General features: G+C 42.0%; 1 protein-coding gene across 19 annotated transcripts in view; it reads left to right on the top strand.

Moving 5' to 3' along the window:
• The first annotated feature begins 3,385 nt into the window (after nt 1-3,385).
• Nucleotides 3,386-12,410, top strand: part of ABI2 (abl interactor 2) — a 65,203-nt gene continuing 56,178 nt past the window's right edge. For 3 of the 19 annotated variants that reach the window (XM_065840470.2, XM_065840462.2, XM_065840453.2), the window contains exon 1: nt 3,403-3,620. In XM_065840470.2, coding sequence (XP_065696542.1) covers nt 3,504-3,620 — 117 coding nt within the window. In that variant the 5' untranslated portion in view covers nt 3,403-3,503. Of the gene's footprint in view, nt 3,621-12,410 lie in introns of all 19 variants that reach the window. The other 16 variants (XM_065840456.2, XM_065840452.2, XM_065840459.2 and 13 more) reach the window with 13 other exon arrangements.

Genomic DNA, 12,410 nt, shown 5'->3' with positions numbered 1-12,410 from the left:
AAAACCTGCAGCAGGATCTGTCAGAGATCTGACCTGGTCATCTGTCTAAACTGGATGTTTACTCACACATCCCAAGGTGGTCATTGTGCTGTTCAGTTTTCCATATAGCAAAGAAAATTTAAGAGGTTTTTGACTGTGATTTCTTACTGTGGTCCCAAAAATAGGTGACCTTTGAGCTAGCCCATTATTACTTTTTTCTAATTAAGAATGAGTAATTCAACCTGCGTTATGTGGGACACTCACAGAAAGTGCCCAGCTGCAATGACCAAAGGATGTGCTTGTCTGTGCGAGTTGTTGTGACTCCCGTGGGTGACTGGCAGAGGTATAAACCTAATGCACGTGAGAGTACTTGCTTTTGGATCTAATGTCCAATGTGGGGTCTCCAGCTATGTGCTTGCCTTGCTATTTTCTGATGACTGTTTGAACAGCATATTTAGGTCGAAAGTGTATTTGCTTCCCAGTCTTGAAGATATTGATCTAAGGGAAAATCTTGCACAAAAGGATTAAGAAAAAAAATTGGAAAATTTGAAGCATGTAATACTGTAATTAGGGCTGAGGGAATATAAAAGCTTAAAATTAGTTTAAAACATCACTTGACAGATGGGAAGTCATTTATGTAAATTTAGGGAAGTGGTAGTTGGATTCAGTTTCTCTAATTTAAACAATATTTCTAATTATTTTTGGTATGTATACAGAGGATTATAGGATGGCTATTATTCTGACAGGAGGGCTCGTCATATTTAAATTTAAATCCACAAAAGAGTACTCTATTAAAATGTAAACATGCTGTGATAACAAGCACCGAATAACACAGACAGGTTAGTTCAGCTACTCTGGTGAACAGCTGTGTGCACTTATTTCAGATAATGCTGCTTCTTATGCCCTAAAAGCCTCTGGCAGGGCCACCGAGAGGTCAAGAGGTGCCTGACGCACAGGTGGGAGCTCACTGTCCAAAGGCTGGTGATGCCGTGTGTGGAATGGAGAGCAGATGAGCTCTTGCAGGTTCCCATGGAAAGCAGGCCCCGATTGCACCCAAAAGCAGAGAGAGAAGATGACGCAGTTAACAGTTCCCCCTCCCTACAGTCTGGTGCTGCTAATACAAGTTAAAACTCCCACCAGCATCTTTGGAGAACCTTCCTCTTTACATCTTGACAGCTTTCTCCTTTTGCCAAGAGAAAGATGGTGCAGGTTTACTGGGGAGCTGCCAAATGACAGCTTGACTTTGCACCTGAGAAGCAGATGAATGAAGAGAGAAGGAAAGCCTCAGCCTGGCACGAATGCGAAGAGTCCTGGGAGCACGGGCATGACCAACCCCTGGAGCTGCAGCAGCAGCACGTGCGACATGAGCAGAGTCCAGCTGCGGAGGAGGGTGCAGGGGGCACATCACCGAAGTGCGATGCTGTTATTTGCCAGCTGCAGGCCCCAGGGTGAGACAGGGACCTGGCCACGGCTGATTCTTGGAGATGCGGGGCAGGCTTGGAGCTCCACAGTGTACAGCACCCCTTTGTGAGCTGGTTTGGTTGGCTTTTCTTCACGGAGCCCTTGCGGCAAAGGCTCAGATCAGCGCTCTCAAAAGGCACGTTAACAATCAGCAGGGGGGCTGATAACCAGGGTTTATTAACAACAGCAAAACTTTTGGAAGTATAGCTCATAGTTTACAAACTTTGGGGGTAGAAGGCAAGGCTGCACGACAATCATTTCTTGAGTCCTCGTCATTTTAGGGCAGCTGGCATCACACTGGGTGACACGGCCCAGGTGCTCCTGAGCCGCCACCCACCTTCTCCCACACACATTGTGGTGGGGTGTCTCCAGCAGGGTGTTTTGTGATTCTTTAACCTTTTTGTGAGATTAACACTACTGCAGTTGTAAAATATGAATTACCCTTGGCACTTCAGTTGCCTGTACAAAAATTAAGCACACCATCGAGTAGCTGAAGTTGTGAATTTTAACCCACATTTAAAAATGCCATAAAAATGCTTCGCACTTGAGGGTTTTTAAAGCAGTATAATGAACACTGTCTGTGACTCATCCTTCACGTGGGAGAGCTAAGCAAGCAAAGAGGAAATGTCTCCAGGCAGACATCCCTCAGGGCAGGGATTTCTCTCTCATTCTTTCTTTTAAGGGAAGAAACTTGAAAGGACTGGCCCAAAGACTACATGTTTGTTGTGTGACCCCACCAGGTGTTTGCAATCTGTAATTCTAGAAGTCACCTGGAGGCCAGGCGTATCCAGCTGGATGCCTTTGCAACAGCTTTCCAGGCATGAGAACAAATGTTCCGATGGGTTGGTGTACAAGGACTGCAGAACTGGATCTACCTGAGCTGGCGACTACCACAAAAGTGTCCATAACATGAAGGCTGGGAAAATACCAGGCTGTCATATCAGAGCCCGTAAGGGATGTCAGATAACCCAGGGCTGCACTGCAGAGGCAGCAGGAGCTCTGTGGAGCCTCACGAGAACACGAGGTGAGTAATCACAGCTGCAATTCATTTCGAAGAGACAAATGAGCTCCCCTGGAGAAACCTGGGACACTTCTGCTGAGAAGGCTGATTTTTTTATGGTAGAACAAGGGGCTACTTTCAGGTTCTGGTGAAGTAACTCAGTGGAAAAGCCTTCTATGTTTCTCTAAGGGCAGGCACTTACATCACAATTGTAGAGATGCTAAGCGATGTGCTCGGGACATAAGAAAGTCTGTGTTAAAGCCAGGAGCGCACCAGCAGACCTCCTGACTCATGGCTTCAGTGTTGTCCTGCCTCTGTTTCTGCTCTTAATTACACACTTTTCTCTGTTGAAAAGCCGAACACTTGGCGGCTGAGAATCTACCCTGCTTTGCGCCCCTGTACAACAACAGCGTCTCAGACGGAAACCTGCACAAAAGAAACACTTTCTTCCCTCCTCTGCTGATCAGAAGAGCAGAGCAGCCGCTCCACTGAGAGCCCGGGGGTCTGACCCCAGCCCATTATATTCAAGGACAAAGCTTCCAACGATGCGGCCTTAGGCCCGTGCTCTGAACGAGCGCCGCTAGCAAGCTGCCATTGAGTAAATTAACGCAAAATGACCAAAAAAAAAAAGGCGCCGAGACTTCCTAAAATGAAAATACGATATTTCGCGTATTTAACGCGGACGCAAAAACCCCAAAACAACGCAGGGAACGCCCGCTTCAGCGGCCTTTCCTACTCGATGCTCAGGAGCATAAGCACCCGTCGCTCCCGCTCCGCCCGGATATCGCCGGGCCGGAAGTGGGCGTGCGGGGGGCGGAGAGGGGGCGCGCGGTGTGTGTGGGGTGCGCATGCGCAGGAGGCGCGGCGCGGCTCGCCCCGCCCCCGCCGCGGTGGGGGTCCCGCGCGCTGCCTGCCCGCGGCGCGAGGCCCGGCCCGTGCGGCGGGAAGCGCCCTGGGGCTGGGGGGGGGGGGCGGGTGGGTTGCGGACCGAACCCCTGGGTGTGAGGAGCCCGGACGGACAGACAGACAGACAGACAGACGGAGGGGGTGAGAGGATGTGAAGATGGCGGAGCTGCAGATGCTGTTGGAGGAGGAGATCCCGGGGGGGCGCCGGGCCCTGTTCGACAGCTACACAAACCTCGAGCGAGTGGCCGAGTACTGCGAGACCAACTACATCCAGGTGCGGCGGGCGGGGCGGGCCGGACCGCGCGCTGAATAACGGTCGCCGTCCCCGCCTAACGGTCGCCGTCCTCCCCTCACGGTCGCGGTCCCCGCGTCCTGAGGCGGCGGCGGGGGACGGGCGCGGGGCAGCCCCGGCGGGCCAGGATCGCGTCCTCCCTCCCTTCCTCCATTTCTCGCTATTTGCGGGCAGGTGAGGGGAGCGGGTCCTGCCGCCCCCGTCCCCTTGGCGGTGGGAGGCGGGTGGTAGCGGCTGCTCCAGCCCGGGGAGGAGGAAAGGTGGTTCAACTTCCAGAATGAACTACCCCGGCGTGACGAGGCGTTTAAATATTTGATTGATTTCTAAATTAAATTATACTTTGTGAGCGCGTTGAATATTTATTGTGGATTGCGGCTCTGTCGCTCCTTTTTGTTCCCTTCCCACCTTCCACTCTCCTTTTGCTGACAGCACTGACATGATGTGAAAAACTGAGGAGGAATCTGGCTCCTGTAAATGTGTTATTTGTGCTTGTTAATTTAGAGCGCAATCATATATGTTTTAAATTGCGATATACCTGTTGGTTTATGTTTCCCTTCCCCAGTAGGTCTGCAGTATTCAATAGGATGAGCAGCTCCTGAGTGGTAGGTGCAGGATGAGAGCATGATGTAGAGATGGTACAGAATAAGGGAGAAAGAGATCAAGCACAAGTTGCTACTGCAGCGTGTGATTTTTGCCATGACCCCTCTGAAGCCAGGTTGGTGTTAGGACTGTGGTGGTTTTGATTTTTCTGTTTAATAGGAAGACAAGCAAAATATAGTCAGTTCACCTTGGTAGTGATTATAGGGCCAAATGAAAGAGTTTCCCTCAAAAAAAATCAAAAATAAAAAAGAAAAAAAACCCACCCAAACCGCATTAGTTGTGGGTCATTCCTAAGAATGACCTGAGAGCATAGGCAAGAAAGCAGGGGGACATGGGTTTGTGGTGTCAATGTTGAGAGAAATACAAAGGGTCTCAGTTTTATTTTTGCTTTCAGTCACCGAAGTGGAGAGCGCTTGTGTGTATCCAGAGGACAAACAGGGATGAGATCTGTGGCGAAATCGTTCTGACAGTGAAAATGGGAGAGGATATTTAACCAGCGACAGAGAATACATAAAATGTCCCTGTAAAAAAAGCTCTGACTGTTTCTATTGAATTGTTGAATGGCCAACTGTCCTTTAGAGAGAAGACTGCATATTTTGGGTCATTTACAAAATACTCAATTACAGTGAAGTTATATAGATATGTTTTATTATGTAATAACTTTTCCTATGTAGAATTAATGTGACCTGTGTTCTTTAAGAGAAATATATTGAAATATTTTCTAATAGTTGTAAGTTGACATGCAGAACAGGAGGCTGAGGGGAGACCTTCTTGCTCTCTACAACTGCCTGGAAGTAGGTTGTAGCGAAGTGGGGGGGGTTGGTCTCTTCTTCCAAGTAACACGCAACAGGATGAGAGGAAATGGACTCAGATTGTACCAGGAGAGGTTTAGATTGGATATTAGGAAAAATTTCTTCCCAGAAAAGGTTGTTGGGCATTGGAACAGGCTGCCCTGGGAAGTGGGGGAGTCACCGTCCCTGGAGGGGTTTAAAAGATACATAGGTGAGGTTTTTAGGGACGTGGCTTAGTGCCAGTGTTAGGTTACCAGTTGGACTCGATGATCTTGAGGGTCTCTTCCAACCAAAATGATGCTATGATTCTATGTATTTAAATTTGTGCTTTATTGAAAACTGGGAAACTGATTTTTCTGGAATAGGGGAGAGGAGTCTTGGAAGGCTAGAATAGGAAGAAGTGGATGTAGTTTGCTTTTTTTGTTCTTCCTCTGACCTTTTTTGTCATCTTAGTATAAACCAAACTTCGTAAAATCTGTATTGAGCAGCTCCACTTTTATTGTTTTGATAAAAACTACAAAGGAGGACCCCATGCTGTTCTGTACAAATAGGGAATGAAAAAAGATGGTTATTGCCCCAGACTGCATACAGTCCTTACGGACAGTCTGAAATAATAGGAGATGGATACAGACAGATGGTGAGGGAAGGAAAAGAATGAGGCACTCCGGTCAGCCTGATGGATTCTGGCCACCACACAGCAATAGCCTGACTGCTGGCAATTTATCCAAGCATGGTGACAAGAGAGAGCTTTAAGGGGGAGGTGAGAAGGAAAGAATGAAATTGTGTTGTGTTGGCTGCGAGGTGCAGTATGGGTCACAGCATGAATATGTTTAAATTTTAAACAAGTGGGGAATGGAGCTCATCAGCCAGGCGACAGGCTCCGGCTTTGGAGTTAGCTGAGAGACCACGGAGTAGGATTGTTGTTGAGAAGAGGTCCAGTGCAAGGGGATTCTGGATTTAGTGATGCGATTGTCCTAGTAACAAATCTGTCAGTGAACCCACCACTTCATGGTGCCAGAGCTACATAAACTCCTGCACGGGTTCTCTTTACAAACGTGATTTTTTTTTCTTCTCTGCAAGAGTGGGAATAGGTAAATGGATGTAACTATTGGTTAGTTGGATATTAGTGATTTTGCTTCTAATTATAATTATTATTCCAGAGTTGTTATGTCCAATTAAGTCCAAATTATATTAAAAAACTGTAGCCTTAGATTTTGTGGCAGAGATGGGCTTGTGATTGCTCCCAAGTATGTGGAAGAGTAATCATCCGGAAAGTCATATAGTGAAGATAGACTAATTCTACTGTAATCCTTGAGTGTTTTGTTGTTGACAGAAGGTTTTGTCGAGGATATTCCTGAGATCTCGTACAGGAGGCTGACAGAAGGTTTTGTCGAGGATATTCCTGAGATCTCGTACAGGAGGCTGACAGAAGGTTTTGTCGAGGATATTCCTGAGATTTCCTAGAGAAGGCTCAGAATGTGACTGAGATCTGAACTTGACCTGCAGGGCAATAGTGCAGTCATGGGGACATCAAAAGCATTCCGCTGGCCTGTATTTGTCGGTAGACAAGCTGCTCCCTTTACGTGCTGGTTGGTGTGTTGAGGTTTTATTGTCAAGTACAAAAATGGTTGCAAAAGTAAGTGGAGGCACAGGTCAGTTTAACAGAGAATTTGAAGTTTGGTGCTGATGTGTTTTTTCTCTTTCTCCCCATGAGCAACATCATAGCAGCTTCAAAATAATTGAACATGTAATCTCTTACATGGGGAAATTGCTAGTTCATAGTAGGAGGGTTGTGGTGATTGCAACTCATTTTACTTCTGCTTATGAGATGAAAAAGACATTTTTAAAAGTTTTGGCAGTGTTTATCCAAAGTATGGTTGATACTTGGTGAGCTCGATTACTTTAGCAACATGGAGTGTTACATAAATTGTCGCACTTCCCTTGAACCTGTGATACAGTATTATAGCAGAGGACATCAGCTTAAAATTTTGTGGAAAATGATTTTTTTTTTGTGATTATGATTCTAGTTTAATAATATTAATCCAGTTTTAAGCACAAATGCCTCAATTGCTCACTTTAATCTGCTTGTATTACTGCTGAAATCAAATAACTTTTTTTGCCAAAAAGGTCTTATTCTTCTAATAACTTGGAGAAATCATACAATTATTTCTATGTCATATTTCTTAAAGAGAAGGGGAAGATACACATTTTTATTTAGGTGGATGTTTTTGTAGTATCTGACGCACTGTCATTCACAGGTTAAATTTTCTGCTGTCCAATGCTTTATGTACTAGTGATGTGCCCTCTATTACCAAGTTCAGTCTCCGTCTAAACTTCGTAATAATTATATAAAATTTGATTATCTAATGTACTTGATATTATAATATTTTATTTTCAGTCTACATTGATTTATCTGGGTCTTTCATAAAAAGCAGAAAATAGTTATGCTGGATAGTGTGCCATGTTAATAAAATTTTCATATTGCTGCATTATTTTTGTTCAGCAGTATCCTAAAGAAAATATCTAGTTATGATGGTGTACGTAACAAAACCAAGCAGTTGCACCATTTTAACATCTTGTTACTGGTATACTAGCATAAATTCCAATACCATCTTAGCCTGTCCAGTTTCTTTTATCTTGTCCTGTATGTCTATTCTGGAACAATCTTTTGTTTCTCATGATCATCGCTCTTTTAAAAAATCAGCTTTTCATTTTGTGCAGTGCATGGAGCTTTCTAGAGTAACTGAGTGCTTGTCTCTGTTAACTTTTTGTTGAAAGAGTCAGAAAAAGTTACCAGATGGAGGCGTTTCAGGCAGTAGTATCTGTCAGGAACAGATTTGGGGTGAGGGGAAGTCCCACCACCAAAATGAGCATGCAGAACTGAGTGAAAAGCCAAGCCTCTGTGCTCTACTCAGCTTGCAGGAGTGCAGGCTTTGTGTGTGCTGTGTTGTCCAGATTCTTCTAAAAAGATTCTGTATTTCTTAGTTTTTCAAGATTATTATGATTGTCGGCTCTAGAGACTGATGAGTGAGCTTCTGATTTTCCTCTCTTCAGTCTTCAGAGTGCCATGACTGTATTGTGTTTTATATACAGAAACAGCCATGACTGTGTTGCGTTTTATGTACAGAAACAGCCTTCTGGTGTTTGTGGAGGATGGAAAGGGGATTTTTATTCCTGTACTTAATATACCATCCTTCTGGTTAGTAGAAGTACCTGCTTTCAGCTCCTGCAGATGGCTTTATTTAAATAGACATAGTGGTAAAACCTACTTGTTTCTCAGTAACCTTTACTGCCGTCCATAGATCGATGAGTTTCATTGTTGTTTTCCACATATCTGATAATTTTGCTTAGACCATCCAAGTAAAACCTGTAAAAGCTCTAGATCTGGAAGCATCTTCCAGTAGGCTGAACGAGAGAATAAAGCATCTGTTAGCATACTTGTTTTAAATTACAACGGTGGTGGTCCTTTGCAAATACTAACTTAGTGGTTACAGCTTTAGTAATGTAATGTGAAATTTCTGTGGAGCTGCTTGTAACGACTGGTACCAGTATACAACTTGTGTAAGTGTATAAGGAAATGCAGGTATAATGGTTTATAAACAAGTTCAGGAAAGATCTCTATCCTCTTACTGAAGATGAGATGTGTATCACCTTAACAAAGGCAAGTGAGTTATGTCTGTAATGTTTATTTAACCATCAAAAATGTGAGTATCCGAGGAAAGCTGTTTTCAACATTTCTGTTCCTTAGACTTGCTGCTGTTATAATCCAGCTTTGGTGAAGAGGTGATTAAGCTTAGTATTGATGGAACACTTGTTCTGCAGACATGAAAGTGGGTATTGATTAGCTCCAATGAATATTAGTCTAGAACGTCAGAAAGATGCTGACAAGTTAAAACTCTTTAAAAATACTAGGAAACCAGTAAACCAGTGATAATCTAGATACATAACCATCTTGTCTGTTTCTTTTTAAGTGAGTCAGTGTAGCTGGCAAAGTTGCTGAAGTATTTATCACTCAAGCAGTCTACTTTTTCTTTGCGTTAGCTGTACTGTGTTTTGCCAGGAAACTAATTTAATGCTTTCAATAGTGTCGAAAGTTCAACCTGCAGTTCAGGAAGAGAAGGATTGATTCTCTATCGAGTGGATGTGGAAATACCGTGAGCCATTTTATTAGTGGTAATGGGAGTTACTGGTGCTGGTGTTATATGTGTAGGTGTGAAAAGAAAATTTGTAAATATGCATGTTTCAAATATAAAGTAAACATTGTAACCCTGAGTGTTAGCAGCATTCTAGTTGTTCCCTTCTATGGTTTATTTTCAGATTGTGGTTATTGAATAATATTGATCAAGAATTGTAATTCAGGGTAGCAAGCTTCTGCATCCTACAGTTAATAAGTTCTCTGAAATGTATTGTCTGTCGCTCTTGTTCTCCTTGTGTGTGCAGTCATTAATCTTTGTGGCTGAGTGCTGTGAGTTTTAAGGCAGGAAGCGGTGCACCACGGTGGTGCACCATCTGAGATCAAGCTTCTCCAGGCAGTGCTTGGAGCAAGTGAGATCTTACTCTGTTATGTTCAGCAGAATATTTGAAGAATGCATTGATTTAAATACCATGTTGTGTAGCAGATTTTCAGTAGAGTCTGTGTCTGGAGTCTGCTAGCCCATTTTTCTTGGATTTTGTTTTCAAATGCTGTATTTTCACACGTAATTGTGCACCTGCAATTAACCTCTTGCTTAGTAATCCAAATTTTGTAAATTTTGTTAGATTCCCATACCTGGAACTTCAGTCATTGGGCTACTCATCTTTATGAAGCAAAACTGTATTGGTAGATGAAGCATATGATCACAATACACTGAATTTAGGTGCATTTCCTCTTTTCAGGGTTCTCACAGGTTAGGTTGTCAATTTTTCCTTGAAGTGAATGAACTAACGTGTTCTTGCAAATGAGTTGTGCCTATTTCAGTGAGAAATCTTGATTTTCTGGTTCCCAGGTGCAGCGAACAAGTTGCTCTGTCAAATTTATAACGATATGCTCTGAACTACAGACTCTGTATATGCTGTTCCCTTTTTCTGTAGTTTATTTCCCAGTAGGTGTCATTGTAATATCTATTCTTAATGATCTTTCAGTTTGAAATGTATGTGCTTGTTTTATTATTATTGGCTTAGTGTTACTGTAGTGACTTTTTTTTATACTGGGTGAATTACAGGGTGAGGAACAATTATTATTTGTTTTGGGGTTTTGGTAGCCTGTATGTTGTTGTGAATTTACTGCTTTAATATGCATGAACTCTGTCAAAATTCCTGGGAAGAACTTTGGGGTCTTTTGTCTATTTTTGAGCAGGCTGCTGTTTTGTCAAAGTTGTTTTATACTATAGATCATATAAAATTTTTAAAACTACTCTTAGAAGATCAGATCATGGCTATAAAGTTGCTATTTCTGCTGATATTATTAACTAGATTTTAGGGAAACCTGGGTTGCCTCTGTTTGGACATGCTTATTTCAACCTGCATGCCATCATTATCAAAACAATTTTAATTTTTTCAATTTGCAAACTGATATTTAAACTTGTAGTTCACTCTAATTTTTTAACTAGGTGGTAAGTTTGTAAGTTGGTATGAGAAGTGGTACTGATCTATAGCTTTATAAGTGAGGCAGAATGTTTGCTGCACGGTGCAAAAGTTTGTTGTCTGCCTACTTTTTTAATTGGGTAAATCTAATGGTTTAACCCAAGCCAACATCCAGGACCATGCAGCCGCTCACTCATTCCCACGAAGTCCAACACACAGCTACTAGAAAGGAAATTAACTCCATCCCAGCCAAAACCAGGACGGTAAAAAACACAGGTCTGCTGCAACTTGTGGGGAATGTAAATATGTTGAATGTCCCAAATTAAACAGCTGTCTCAAATCCTTTTATGTACATTTACCTGTCTGGAGAGTGTGTATGGGCACGACACAAAGTATTTAGCTAAAAGGAGAAAAAAACAATTAATATAATAGAATACTACAGATACCAAGCAATTATGGAAAGTTTATAGTAATTTTAACTGCTTATAAATATATCTAAAAGGACAAATAGTAAAAACAAAAGCCATGATGAATCAGCGTGCAGTGTTTTCTGATATACTTGTCAGTTTTCTCATTTTATCTAGCTGTTGGTGATCTCAGAAATGATCTTCCAAGGTTTAGGCCTGTTTGACTTCAAGTCCTTACGAAAACGATGATTGTGGAGAGTGACTCTGGGAGGGGCAGAATGACTGAGAATGCAGAGGCTCTGAGGAGCAAACTCTGAATGCAAGAGTAGTCTGTAGTCAGCCTAAAATAGTGAGGATGTTGTTTTTGCAGCCTTTTTTGTCACATTCTCAATGCGCTGTCATTAGAGCAGTCCTTTCCTAAAATAAAGACGACATTCTTTCTGAATATATGTGCACTTGTATAAATCAATCTGTTTGGATAATAGAAGGTAGAAAGTTACCTGTAGACTCTGAATGTCTGTTACAGCTGTCTGGTGGCAATAACAGTTACTTTAAACTGTCTCCACGTTGAGGACACTTCTAGAACTACTTGATGGGCTGAGTTAATAGAACTATTGTAAATTGTTACAATGTTGTGATCTGCTTAAAACTTCGGTTTTAGAATTTTAAAATACATGCATAGTATTTACTTTTATTTTAGTCAATAATTTGATATATAACACAAATACAGTAGGCTGAATGCAGTTTTGATGACTGGAGCAAGAGGAAGGGATAAAAGTCTAATCTTTGTTTTCTCATTTGTATACATAAGTCAATAATAATTTGTACCAAATGCAGAGATCCTTGAAAACAAAAATTTTCACTGTAATGAGCCTGTTGTAAATATTTGCAGCATATTAAGATCCTTCACTCAAGTAAAGTTTAGAAATTGTATGTATTATGCAAGACAGGCTCTTATGAATTGTCTCACTTGATCAACAGATAGATAATTAATGCTGAGGTATAAATTATTTAGCCATTTATACTTATACAAAAAAAGAAATTTTTCATGAAGTGAACAAGTGGGGAATACGGTGCCAGTAATCAACTTGTCCTCTGGAAAGGCTGTGCTTAAAGGCACTGTAAAGAGAAGGAGATTTTGCCTTTGCTTATTTTCTTATAATGAGCGAAGCTTACTATTTTCCTTGTATTTCACTTTCCATGAAATTTACTTACCTTTTTTTAAAGTTGTATCTTGTGTTAAGGATCCAGAGAAAAATGAGAGATTTCTTTGCACCCGCTGGAGGTTCGAAGTATTATATTTTACTAATTTGACCTTCTTTTATAAGCACCATGCTCAACTTTTTAATATTCTGTGTATAACCTCAATCAGATTTTCTGTGTGATATCTTACACATTAAAACATATTTAAG

Source organism: Patagioenas fasciata, chromosome 7, assembly GCF_037038585.1.
Source record: "Patagioenas fasciata isolate bPatFas1 chromosome 7, bPatFas1.hap1, whole genome shotgun sequence".
Lineage (NCBI taxonomy): Eukaryota > Metazoa > Chordata > Aves > Columbiformes > Columbidae > Patagioenas > Patagioenas fasciata.
This window is presented reverse-complemented; position numbering and strand designations above follow the sequence as displayed.